The sequence below is a fragment of the Vigna angularis genome, chromosome 3, assembly GCF_016808095.1.
Source record: "Vigna angularis cultivar LongXiaoDou No.4 chromosome 3, ASM1680809v1, whole genome shotgun sequence".
NCBI lineage: Eukaryota > Viridiplantae > Streptophyta > Magnoliopsida > Fabales > Fabaceae > Vigna > Vigna angularis.
In genome coordinates this window covers 41503251-41516463 of record NC_068972.1, presented here as the reverse complement: position 1 = coordinate 41516463, position 13213 = coordinate 41503251, and the positions used below count along the sequence as shown (strand labels likewise).

General features: G+C 27.7%; 1 protein-coding gene across 1 annotated transcript; it reads right to left on the bottom strand.

Annotated features, from left to right (window-relative positions):
* Positions 1–8420: 8420 nt before the first annotated feature.
* On the bottom strand, positions 8421–8867 carry LOC108324381 (ethylene-responsive transcription factor ERF098). The gene has a single exon (XM_017557328.1). It carries the CDS (start codon positions 8865–8867, stop codon positions 8421–8423), a length of 447 nt encoding a protein of 148 aa, XP_017412817.1.
* Between the last annotated feature and the right edge of the window lie 4346 nt (positions 8868–13213).

Here is a 13213-nt window from a genome sequence, read left to right as displayed (position 1 = left end):
AACCCGGCTCATTTATTAGCATGCTAAAAAAATTCGAACTCTGCTCAATCCATCACAGGTCAGTGGGTTAAACGGGTTGGCTCACTGGCTCATTTAATTATAAGTTTTTTTGAAATAAAAAAAATTATAACTTTTTTTAATTCAAATCTAAATAAATTTCACTCTAAAATGATGTTAAACTCCAAAGACAATTTAAAATAAAATAAAAATATCATGAAATCTAAGAGTAATCCAAAAGCAAGCACAAAAGGAGAACAATTAAGTTTCTAATATTGGTAATTGTTGTATAACTTGTCCATTTATAATATTAGAGTCTTTGAATAGATAAATCTATAATATTTTTCTCTCTTGAAACATCTTTTTTTTTTATCCACATCTACAATATAATAAAAGAAATGTTAACTAATAATATTGAAACACAAAATAATGAGTAATTAAATTAAATTAATGAGTTTGTGAGCTAACCCCGTCTCACTACAGGTTTAACCTAGATGAACCGGGTTCTAAGTATGCTAAGTTGAAAACTAACTCACATAAAAAAAATTACATTTTTTTCCAACCCAACCCGGCTCAAACTCATGGTGAGCTGGGTTGACTCGCGGGTTACAATCCATTTTAACAACATTACTTCTTTATCTATTTTTTCTTTAGCTTTTTGATTTTGACTATAGGGAAATTTTAAAATAACGATTTGACTATGTAATTTTGTTCCACAATTTTCCATAAATATAATCCCTTTATAACTTTTCATTTTTATAGTGATAGGTTATAGGTTTCGCCATCGAAGAATAGAAAAACAACTTATGAAAAATTTTCATCTTGTTTTATTTTATAAGTCATTAAAAATAACGAATCTTAATACTATTGTTGAGATTTTAGACTTTGAACACGGAAAAAATGTTATATTATATATATATATATATATATATATATATATATATATATATATATATATATATATATATATATATAAATTAAGCATGTAACAATATTGAATATTAACAATAGATCAATTTTAATTTCTTAGAGTAAATAATAAATAACTATATTTTTACCTTTAAATGAGATTATCTTTGTAAGATCCATGAAAAATATTTACCTTAATAATAACAATTTTATTACTAGTAAAAATAAAATGTGAAAAGCTAAATAAGAAATTTTGGTAGCTTAAATGGTAGAAAATTGTGGTGATTTCAAGAACATGGGTTCAAACTCTTTTCTACCTTTTTCTTTAAAAAAATTAAAAAAAATTTAAAATATTGATAGTGGATAAAACACTCCAAGTTTGAAGGCATTATTGAGGGATCCAATATGTCAAGTGGTGATTAAAATATTAATATCATAAAATAATATTAAAATATAATAAATAATATTATTATTGAGGGATCCAATATGTCAAGTGGTGATTAAAATATTAATATCATAAAATAATATTAAAATATAATAAATAATATTAAAAAAATGGTGATAGTAGAATTTTTGGACTATAAATAGCCATGTGAAGGGAGACTATTATGCACAAAGAGAGGAAGTATCAAGTGAGAAATCTTGAGAAATAGAGAAGAAAGAGTTAGGAAGAAATTTTTAGTTGCAAGAAGAGTAGATGTTCTTGAGGGTTTTCGGGACTGGAATATAGGTAGGGGAGTGTCTTGAAATTCTGTGTGTATACGGTTAATGAAAAACATATGTGCTTACTGTATATCTATCTATATTGAATTTCTGTGTTAATATTATATGTTGTTGTTTTGAATCTGTAAATAAGAAATTTGTTAAAAACTAGTTGAGGAACACTTTGGCTAAGGAAAGACTTGGTACTTAAGTTGTCCATTGTGACACACCTCTCTTTCCTGGAAGTCTACTCGATAGGTTTTTAACTTAAATCTTGTTGAACAGATTATGTACTGTTAAATTATTGTGCAATATATCTTGTTGGAATGAAAATTTCTAATGAATTCATGTTATTGTGGTAGATATGGAATTATGAATTATAATTGTGATGGTAGGATTGATGAATCTTAAAAACCGGAATTGGTACATCCTTGATCATAGAGCAGCCCTGGTCAAATCTAGTAAGTTATGACTAGTCATATGTACTGGCGTTTATGGTGAGTTTGATTCATCAAACATTTGATTCTTCTTCGGTGACCATTTATGGTGATATTTTAGTATTGTTAATTTATTTTGTGATATATTCATTTTGTATGATTTTTGTGATGATTGTATTTTATTATATTGGATTTGAATTTATGCATCTGAACATGATATGAGTATTATGGGGAGATTTTGTAATGGTATAATAGGAGTTGAGAAATATGAGCATGGTATGAGTCTCGTGGAGAGATTCTGTAATTATATGGTATTTAGGTATATGTTGATGTTAAGGGTCCTCTCGTTGGAGGTTATCCTGATACTCTAACAATCATTCAGTCTCAAGTAGAGAAGGATGAATTATGTGGTGAGAGGGGCAAGAGGTCTTGGTCTATGTGCTGGTTTTGGACATAGTGTTGAGGACTAACCTTGTGGATGATATGGAGTATTTTGGAAGTGTATTTGTAAGAAGAAGTAGAAGTCATCACAAGTGCATAACCTCCCATGACCGTTCATCAATGTATCATCCGAATGAGTGTCTATTGGGTATTATGGAATGAGTGTATATTGGGTATTCTGAAATGAGTGTCTATTGGGTATTCTGGAATGAGTGTCTATTGGGTATTGTGAATGAGTGTCTATTGGGTATTGTGGAATGAGTGTTTATTGAGTATTGTGAGATGAGTGTTTATGGGGTATTATGGGATGAGTGTCTATTAGGAATTGTGGTATGATGGGATGAGTATCTATGGTACAATTGTTGTATGATGGTATGAGGGTGTCTGACATAATTATTATATAATATTTGTTGAGTGTATCAAAGTAATCATGCATGTTTATAAATGATTTGTTGCATGTTAGGTCACCCTACTTGTTTGTGTTTGTGTATGTGCGATGATCGTATAATTCGTTATACAGGAACAGATGAAGGAATGTCGTCTGATTTAGTGCCAATGAAAACAGAGATAGAAGAATAAATTAGAAGAATTCGAGTTATATTTATGAGTTTATTGTTGAAATATGAGTTTAATATATATATATATATATATATATATATATATATATATATATATATATATATATATATATATATATATATATATATATATATATATATATATATATATATATATATATATCAACTATGAATTATCAAATGTGAGATTGTCGGATGTTATCTTAAATATAATGTTACAATATATCAATTATGAATTATAAAATGTGAGATTATGGGATGTTTGAATCTTAATCTATTTTTCTTTAGCTGAGAATGACTTTCCTGCGAACTTAGTTGGTAAGTATATATATATATATATATATATATATATATATATATATATATATATATAATACTACTATTTCTTTGTTTTACATAAACTTTCTCTTACTTGTGTTCATTCCATTTGTGAAAGTACTCATGCATGAGTGTGTAATTAGATTGGGTCAAGCCCAATGGTTTCTTTTTCCTTCTTTTCTTTTTCTTTTTTATTTTCTTTCTTTTCTTTTCATTAAAAGAAACACTTCCTCTTTCTAATTCTCATCTTCTATAATTTATCTAAGTTTCTTACATTAATTTTGACCTTATTCAAAATCAAATTCTATGACTTTAATTGGTAAAAGCATTTATCGGTTACAATTTTTAAGTTACAAAAAAGAGAAACTAACAGACAACATATTTCAAGTATATATTAATATATAGATTAATTATAGGATCCAATAAATTAAATTAAGCACTCACATTAGTAATCTCAATATTATAAATTTAGGTACAAAAAAATAAAAAAACCTTCAAAATTAAGATAATCAATTTTAACTTCTTAGATAAAATCTCTTAAATTTGGTAAGAAAGGGTTAATGTGAAAGGTTTGATTAGAGATGATGTGAAGAGAAAATGAAAAGGACCCTTATTGTTTGTTTTTATTTAAATAATAAGTGTGCGATGAAGAATGATTATCCATAGAACATAGGACACATAACTTTCAATCACAATTGAAAGTGGGTGCATTCCCCTTTAGCCCATTTTCCTAATTTCACCAAATTTAAGATTTTGGTTAAGCTTTTAATATTCTCACCAATGGAATCAATGTATTATTTCAAGGATCTTTCACTGTCAATAAGCATCTTTGAAATTAATCACTTTTCCCATATCATGCAGCTTCTCAGAAATTCAAGTGCTTCATTTCAACTCATTGTTATCCAGATATTTATAAAATATCTTATCATTTTAAAAAATAAAAAAAATCATAAATAAATTATATATATATATATATATAAAGAAAAACAAATCTTATTTCAAACATATAATAGCAATATAAGTCAAATAAGAAAATGTTAAAATAAATTGTCATATAATTTTTTCATTAATACTTTTTTCATAAAATTTGGAAATTTGTTTCTTTCAAAAAAAAAGGTTAGACAACACTTCTCTTTAAGGGAATAACAAAAAGAAAGTAATGAAATAAATAATTATTCAGATGAAAAATATATGCTGTAAGAAAAATAAAGATTATAACGAATATCGAAAAGTACTAATAAATATAGTAAATTAATTCACGATGAATTTTTGTATAGTAATTTTTTTTGTCGTGGTCTGAACAGTATCTCCAAACATAGCACTTTCTTGTCAGGATTGTCAGGATCCATTGGTAACATTGTTAGTATATAATAGGCTTAATGGTCCCTATTTTTTTTTTAAGTGTATTTGATTTAGTTTTAGTTTTTTTTTTTTTTTAATGTTGTTCTAAAGAATATAATTTTTGTTTAGACCGCGTTTAAATCGTTAACGACCGACTGTGCAGTTGTGCAATAAGTGACACATCACATTTGACACATCATCATCATCTCCTACTTCCAGAAACCCTAATTTCCCCCTAACCCTAACTGCTGCCGCCACGCTCCCGGCCAGCCACGATTTTCGCATCTCCATCATCAAACATTTCGAAACCCTAACCAGATGGTCGGGCCGCCACCACCGCTGTTCATCTTCTCCATCTAGCAACCACCCAAAAACACCACCATGACCATCTTTCCCTTCCTCCACCGTGAATTGCCATCAACATCTTCCTGCGATAACCATGACCATCGCAACGAGACAGCAAGTCATGCACGAGCTCATCTTCTCCGTCAAGTCTTCAACCTGCAAAGGGGAAAACAGAGAATGGAAAAGCCAAATTGAGCATAATCACTGCCACAAAAGCACCATTCTCCATCAATATTCATCTTCTCCAGCCATCACGAAGTTGCTCTTCAAACCTGCAAGTAGAAAGAAACCAGAGAAACCAAATCGCAGACAAGCAACCATGAGCCAAATTCGCATCCCGACGCTCCTACATTTCGAAACCCATTCAATTTTCCTCTCGCGGCGGCATACGCGTAAGGAAGCTTTTCCCCCTTACATTCACAAACCCTAATTTTTTGGGTGGGGAAGGGACTGCCATGTGGCAATCATTCATTGGTTGCGTCATGTTTCAGTCATGACAGGTCAATAATGATATACACAACTGGACAGTTGGTCGTTAACGATTTAAATGTCATCTGCAAAAAGAATTAAATTGAACAAAAATTACATTCTTTAGGACAACATTGAACAGGAAAAAAAACTAGAACCAAATCGAACATACTTGACGAAAATAGGGACCATTAGAGGTATTAAGCCTATATAATATAAAAATAATTTTTTTTTTCATTTAAAAACCTTTTTTTTATATTTTAAAAACTTATATATTAATCTTCATATTTTTTATTTAAATTTTAGTAAACATATTACTTATTAAATAAATAAAGGAAACTTCGACTCTACTGACAATATAAAGCGAGTACTTCTTTGAAAACTGAAAGAAACAATATAACTATTTTTTTCCTTTTTCTTTGAAAAGAAAGTTCAATTTCTCCCTGTTCGAATAAAAGTTATGTGACACATAAGCGCACACAGAGTAAAAAAGACAAACAAATCTACACTCGCAGACACAAGGAAATATTTATTATTTCTATTATTATTATTATTATATATGATATCATTCTTTAAATTTAGGGAAAAAAAATTAAAAGTTCCATAAAAAATATCGCCAGGCACTTGTTATAAAACTGTAGTTAGAATGTGTGAGTAATAAATTTAAAATATTTTAAAATGAATTCGATGTAGAAAAATACGCGTATGTATACATATTATAAAAAACATTGTGTATGCTTAAAAGAAAAAGCATATATAAATAGGAAATTATTGTAAAATGGACTGTATTCTAAAGAAACAAATAAATATTAGAGGTGCTAATTATAGAAAAATCAGTTTGGGCTCTGGGCTTAAAATAAAAAAGGCTATAAACAAAAGGATGAACTTAGTGTTTTAAGGGTGTTAATAGAGAAAAGCCTTTCATCTTCTTCTTCTTCTTTCTCAATTTTGTTTTTCCATTCAATCTCATTCTCACATAAACGAAAATCACACGTTCTCTCTTCCATGGTTTCAAGAAATAAATTGATTTTGAGTAGGGTGAAAATTTTTGCATATGTGTGATTGGGAAGTTTTTATTATATATATTTTTTTCTTCTGTACATATATTTCATTTTTTACTTAATTTTAAATTTTTATTATATATATTTATTTATTTATTTAACTTGCTATATTCTTTTTCTTATTCCATGAATATCAACTAAAGAGAATTTACTTTTTCTTATGGAAAATAAATAATGATGAACGGATAGTATGAAGGAAGTATCTTGAATATCCGATAAGGGTGCATTTTCCAAATGACTAATATATGACTATTGTGTCATTCTTATATTTTTCCTTATGAGTGAAATGAGTAGTCACCATGACCAATTATGTTATCCCAGTTCACTCTGGATAAATTTCATTCTATTTAATATTAATTTTTTTTTCTTTTGTATAATCTAGTCCATGTATTCCTATGTTATTTTGCTGTGAATCATTATTTGATTATATCTGGTTAGAAGAAATAATATTTATATATTTGATTAAATTAATTAAATATTTTTATAAATGTTGAAAGTAAATATCAGATAGTATTTTTTTTTATTTTTATCTTTAGATAATTTATTATTATTTTTTATCTGTATTTGAATTTAGTTTATATTTATTCTATTATAATTAAAGAATTTTATGCTCATATTTAACATAAAGAATATTAATTTTACATATTTTTTTATTATATTTAATATGATATCTAAAATCAGATTTTTTTGAAAAAACAATTACTGTTACTTTTGTCCTATCCATTGCAGTGTCATTTATTGTTGCTACCAGGCCATCTTAAAAAATAAAATCAATTTATAATATACTAAAAAATATAAATCTACTTTAATTTTAATTTTCAAAAAGAAAAAAAGCTCCTGATTAGAGATCAAACTTAAGTTTTACTTATCTTTATCTTTATTATTTAATTTAATTATCTGCCAGAAAATTGTATTCATATTAATACTTTTTTTTTAATTTTACAATTTTATCAAGATTTCTTTGATATCAATAACTTGTTAAATTTATTTCCATTAGTGTGCAGAAAAAATATTTTAACTTTAAAACCTTTTTTTTTCATAATACCTTATGAACATCAAAACGATCGTATTATAGCGATTGCATGTTTGTGTCGATGCACTAACGATCAAATCAGCGATGTCACGACAATCCAGTAAATTACCAGAGGAAACGCATTCGGTCAATTTTAGTCAAATTGAACATATTAAATCTTAATAAACGGTTAGGAATATCAGTTTAATGTCACGAATCACGGGATTAACTGATCCAGTATTAAGCACGATCTAAACGGTTATAATTTCCAAGTGGTCAACTTCTATAATTGATCGGATTTTAAGGTAAACGATTTATTTTACTATTTTAAATATGAAAAGCAGAGAGGAAAAATGTACGTTTTTTCGTGAGAGAAAATTGAGCTATTATTCATTATTGAACTAAACAAGTTTGACTATTCTACTTTTTTCTGACTTGAACGTCGGAGTGTCTTCGCAGGTACCCATCCCATTCTTCCTGAAACTTGTTGACAAAAAAGAGGACGTGAAGATAAAAGCATAATAGGAAGGGAGGAAGCGACTCATGAGATTTATATTTCGGTCAAAACTTTTATCCTGAAACATTATGTAAAATCCTGTTAAAAGTTTCCCTAACATAAATATAATAAAATATTAAAATTAAACCACCGACAACATCCATTGAAAAGAACATCTCCCAAACACAGAAAATGACTAATACCGTAACTTGTTCATCTTTTCTTGTCTTTTTCATATTGAGCATCCTCTGTTGAAACACACTATAATCAATATTTTCTTGTTTACAAGTATTAAAAAAGGAGATTACAAAGAACTCAACTTTCTGTGTTATTCTTCTCTTCAAACTGAAGAAGCTCCTCCAACACCTTATCATCCAAATACTCAAACTCGAAAACCTGTCTTTGCTGTCCACCATTTGCATGAGTAATGGATGATGATGACGATGCATTTTCATCAGTAATGGATGATGATGGTGATGGTATATGTTGAGGATAAACCCTAGCATGAGAACGGTACTCATTAGGAAAATTCAAAATTGCAACACGACCCCTCATGGTAAAAGCTGCATGATCATATGCCCTAGCTGCCTCTTCAGCACTCTCAAAGGTTCCCAACCACAACCTTGAACCTTGCTTAGAAGGGTCTCTGATCTCCGCCGCATACTTCCCCCACGGCCGCCGTCGAACGCCACGGTACCTGACTTTTTCCGCCGCCTTTGTCTCCTTCAACTTGTTATGCTCTTCCCTTTCGATCTTCTCCATGGAATATGCTTAGCTTTTTGGTTATCCACATCAATGTTCTTTGTGTTATATATATATTGCTACTTTTGACCTTTTGTGATCGTGTAGATGGAAGTACCTTTGATGAAAAATGTGAAAAAGGAGAATGGTAAGTTGTTTATTTATATTTAATAGTGAAAGTACATATGTTTTTTTTCTAGTAATGATAAATTAATACGCATCTAAATTTATTTGACACATATTATAAAAATAAAATGTTAATTAAAAAAGTAAAATTTTATATTTTTAAAAATAAAAAAATATTAAAAAAATGTGAAAATTTTGTTTTTGTTAAAATATCATTTTTATTTATTTTTAATAGAGGAAGTTTTTTTTTTCTTAGTATCCCTACCTATAGAAGTACTTCTATTCTAGAAAAATTATGTTAGATATTTAGTTATAGCTAAGGATTTTTGTCCACTTTCAAAAGTGTGTTAAGTGGAAATCAAGTTCACACTCGTTTCACAGTTGAAAAAAAAACAATTGTCTAGGAATGACGTATCTGTCTCTCTGTAATCAGTTATACATTTAAGATATATGTTTGGTCTAATAAAATCACACTTTAATTATTTTTATTTAAATTTTAAAATTTAAAAGATTTTAGAAAAAATTATGTTAGATGTATTACATTTTATATTATATCAACATATTTAATGAGGTATTTTCTAATATTTAGGTCATAATTTTAAATTAATAAAGATTAGGTATTAAAGATATATATATTGTTGTTACTATGTGAAAGAAGATAAGATCAAGTTGTTGTTTTGACACCGTCCATATGCAATGAATGATTTAGAATAAGTAGATTTTAATAGGACATGTGTGTCAAGACTGATCGTAAATTAGAAATTTTATAAAATTAATTTAATCTTATATGAATAAATTAGAGTTAGCTTTAACGCTAAATGAATTAAAATTTAGAAGAAAAATTATTAAAATTACTTTCTTAATAAATTATATTAATAACAATGGATTATTATTAATATCTTGAAACTATTATTTCTTCTTTGTTTTAATTGATTAATTATGGAGATAATCAATTAATCCAGTAAAAAATAAAACATTATTTTTGTCTTTGTATTAATTGAATAAATAACTTACATAATTAATATGAATAGTTCTCTTTTTTTAAAATAAATATATGTATCCTTTCTTATTTTGAATAAGTTCTTTTTATAAAACTCATGAGAATTTGAGAAATGATGTTTTGATGTATTAACAATTGTAAAATTCGTTGATAATCCAAAAAAGATCAAGATCAATTGTATGTTATATACTGTCCACGGACGTTGACCAGGGGAAAATGTGTCTCTAAATTATTCAGGTTACAAATGTTGAATTAGATTGGACTATGTCACAGTTCATGAATCGGAAATTAATTAATATGAACAATGGGAAAATATTTGTCACCATATTTTTCCTGTGTAATAATAAAATGTTTAGAATAATCAGGTTTTTAGAGCTCAGCAAAACTAATATTATAGCCACTCATTTAAAACCTATTTATATTTATATTTACTCTTTAATAAGGTTTACATCAGCATGAGCTCAAACTCATGTCACTTTAAAACAGAAGTTCATTTTTCAATAACTGGATCAGCATCTGTTGCCATTTACCCTTCAATTTACACTTAGAAAAAAAAAATCTAGTTATAATTTAAGAAATAGAGTCTTAATCAAATATTAATACCAAAATACTTTATTATTCTTTTTACTTTTGAAACTAAAAATTAAACAGAAACAAAAACTATTAGAAACGAAGAAAACTAAAAAGTATTATGAACAAAAAATAAAATTCAATAATTAATAAGGAGCAAAACCATATTTAAACCTAAAAACATTCTACTAATGTAATTATTTATTTGCTAAACGCATTACCAATTTGTTTTTTATTAGACAGATGTTTTATTTACTTATTTTAAGAAGAAAAAGACTTTGAAAAGAATATTCTAACACGAAGTTATACATAAATGTCATTTCTCTTTACATTAAAACATTAAATTTTATGATATTCACTCTATAAAGTTTAGACATTAACTCGTCAAAATTAGTTGGAGATATTAAAGAAAAATAAATTTATAATACAAATTTTCATCTAACTTCCCTCATATTTTTTAAATTAAGGTAGGTTTAAATTTTATTTCTTAATATAATATCATATTCTTTAAAGTCTGTTTTAATGAAATTTATTATAGCATCCGTTATTGAATTGTTATTACATAAATATCTAATTCTATGTTTCAAAAATATATATCCTAAATATACATAGAAGAGATAAGAAACATTTATATGTAAATAAGTAGAAATTTTACTTTACAAATTAATTATAGATTTTTGAGTTAATTTTAAAATATACTTTTTAATATAATTATGGATTATAAAATTAATATTTTTCGATAATCTCATTAATATTGTAATTGATATTTTTGTTTTCCGATCTATTTTTTTAAATATTAAATATGAATTTCTTTTAAACGGACATTTTTTGGTAACATCTGTCTAACTAGTACGTATACGTTGATTAATTATCATCGATTGGAAACTGATATAATAAAAAGTATTTTTATTTTAGATCTAACAAAATTCATTAAAAAGAAATCAACCAGTGATGAACAAGAATAGAATATACATAAATAAGTGAATATTTCAGAATGAATCTCATTATTTAAATGTTTTATCAAATATCTTGGAAGAAATTATAATCATGATTATCCTAGACTTGAATTGGTTTTGAGAGAGATTATGTTTGTGATAATTCAAACTTAGGAACAGTGGAATTGACTTGTGCACTGATTTATTACGTGAAACACGTTGAACTTTCATGCACATGTTAATCATGAAATCACATTTCCTCATCTGACCATAGCATACTACTCATAATATTGATGAACCCTTTGAAACATTATAACAACAATTCCATTAACGAATAACTTCATTCACCATTCTGATTTATTTGCGAATAAAAAAAATTAAATATGATTTTAGTATCTTAAAATAAAATATAAAAAATAAAATTAGATTATGTTTCAGTATATAAATGAGTAGGTACGAGAGACACGCCTTTATGTTATCATATTCTCTTCTGAATTTGTTTTAACTTATTTAAGTCAAAACCGAGCGGTGGATACATGCTAAAGGCACTCCAATGCTCAAGTCAAATTTTATTCAATGAACTTTATTCATAGTTAAGTATCAAAATTCAATTAAGCTAACCTTACTTATATAGCTTACCCCTATATTTATAGATATTTCGTGGACCTTAAATTGATGTTGGCCCAATACATTAATGTTCGCGGCCAAATTACAGTCCAACACTCACATACCCACTTTGTAACATCACAAAAATATAGCATAAAACTATATACAGGTGTCATCATTTAATAATATGATAGAACAGTTGCTGGAAAATAAAGTTAACCTTACAGTTATTACAAAATAACCATAAAATTTAATACTTTACAAAACAGTGCCTGTACTATTACAAAACTAAGATCATAACCGATCGGTCAATACAGGGTTATAACGGTGACCGAATGGTTCATCCAAAACTATACATAATACTGTGACCGAACGATCATAAACTACACTTCAGGATCCTCGCCGCCCAATTCCTGCTCCAACGTACACTCTTCCCTTTCTGCTCACACCCAAAAGGTGATCATCGCAAGAGAAAAATCGAACGGAAACATGAACAAACAGAAAATAAGGGCAAACTAATGTAATTTAATTTACTATTCATACATACAGTTTCTACAAGTTCAAACAATGCAAAACTGATCGCTACATCAGATTAAAACCAAGCACAAGCAAACATATATAAATTAAACATTTATATAGTTAAGACCGATCGTAATACTATCATGTATAGACCTTACATCTGACTCAACCATCCGGATCGTAAGAATACATAGCTTGAGGTCGTTCTTGCACCCGGATGATGTAGTAACTGGAAAACCATCAGCTGCCACCCAATGGTATTTCGTTATAACTCACCCAAGAACATATGGGCTAGGACCTCCTGCCATTCTCACACAATGCATCACCCATCTCTACTTGAGAATTGGTAATCATCAGAATATCAGGATAAACTCCGTGAATTTCACTGTCCGTATTCATACTTTACCACATCAATACCCATTACACTGAGACATTCCTCCTTGGAATTCTCTTCCACATTACATGAAACATATACCTTATTGGAATATCCATAAAATTCCCCATACACATTATATTAATACTATTATCTCAAATAATCAGAGTCACATAGTGAAAATATCAAATATTCATTCATAGAAGAAAACCGAAAACTTAAACTTAGACTGAATACT

Coding starts and splice junctions, on each gene's coding strand:
- LOC108324381 (XM_017557328.1), bottom strand. CDS start 8,867: ATGGAGAAGATCGAAAGGGAAGAGCATAACAAGTTGAAGGAGACAAAG.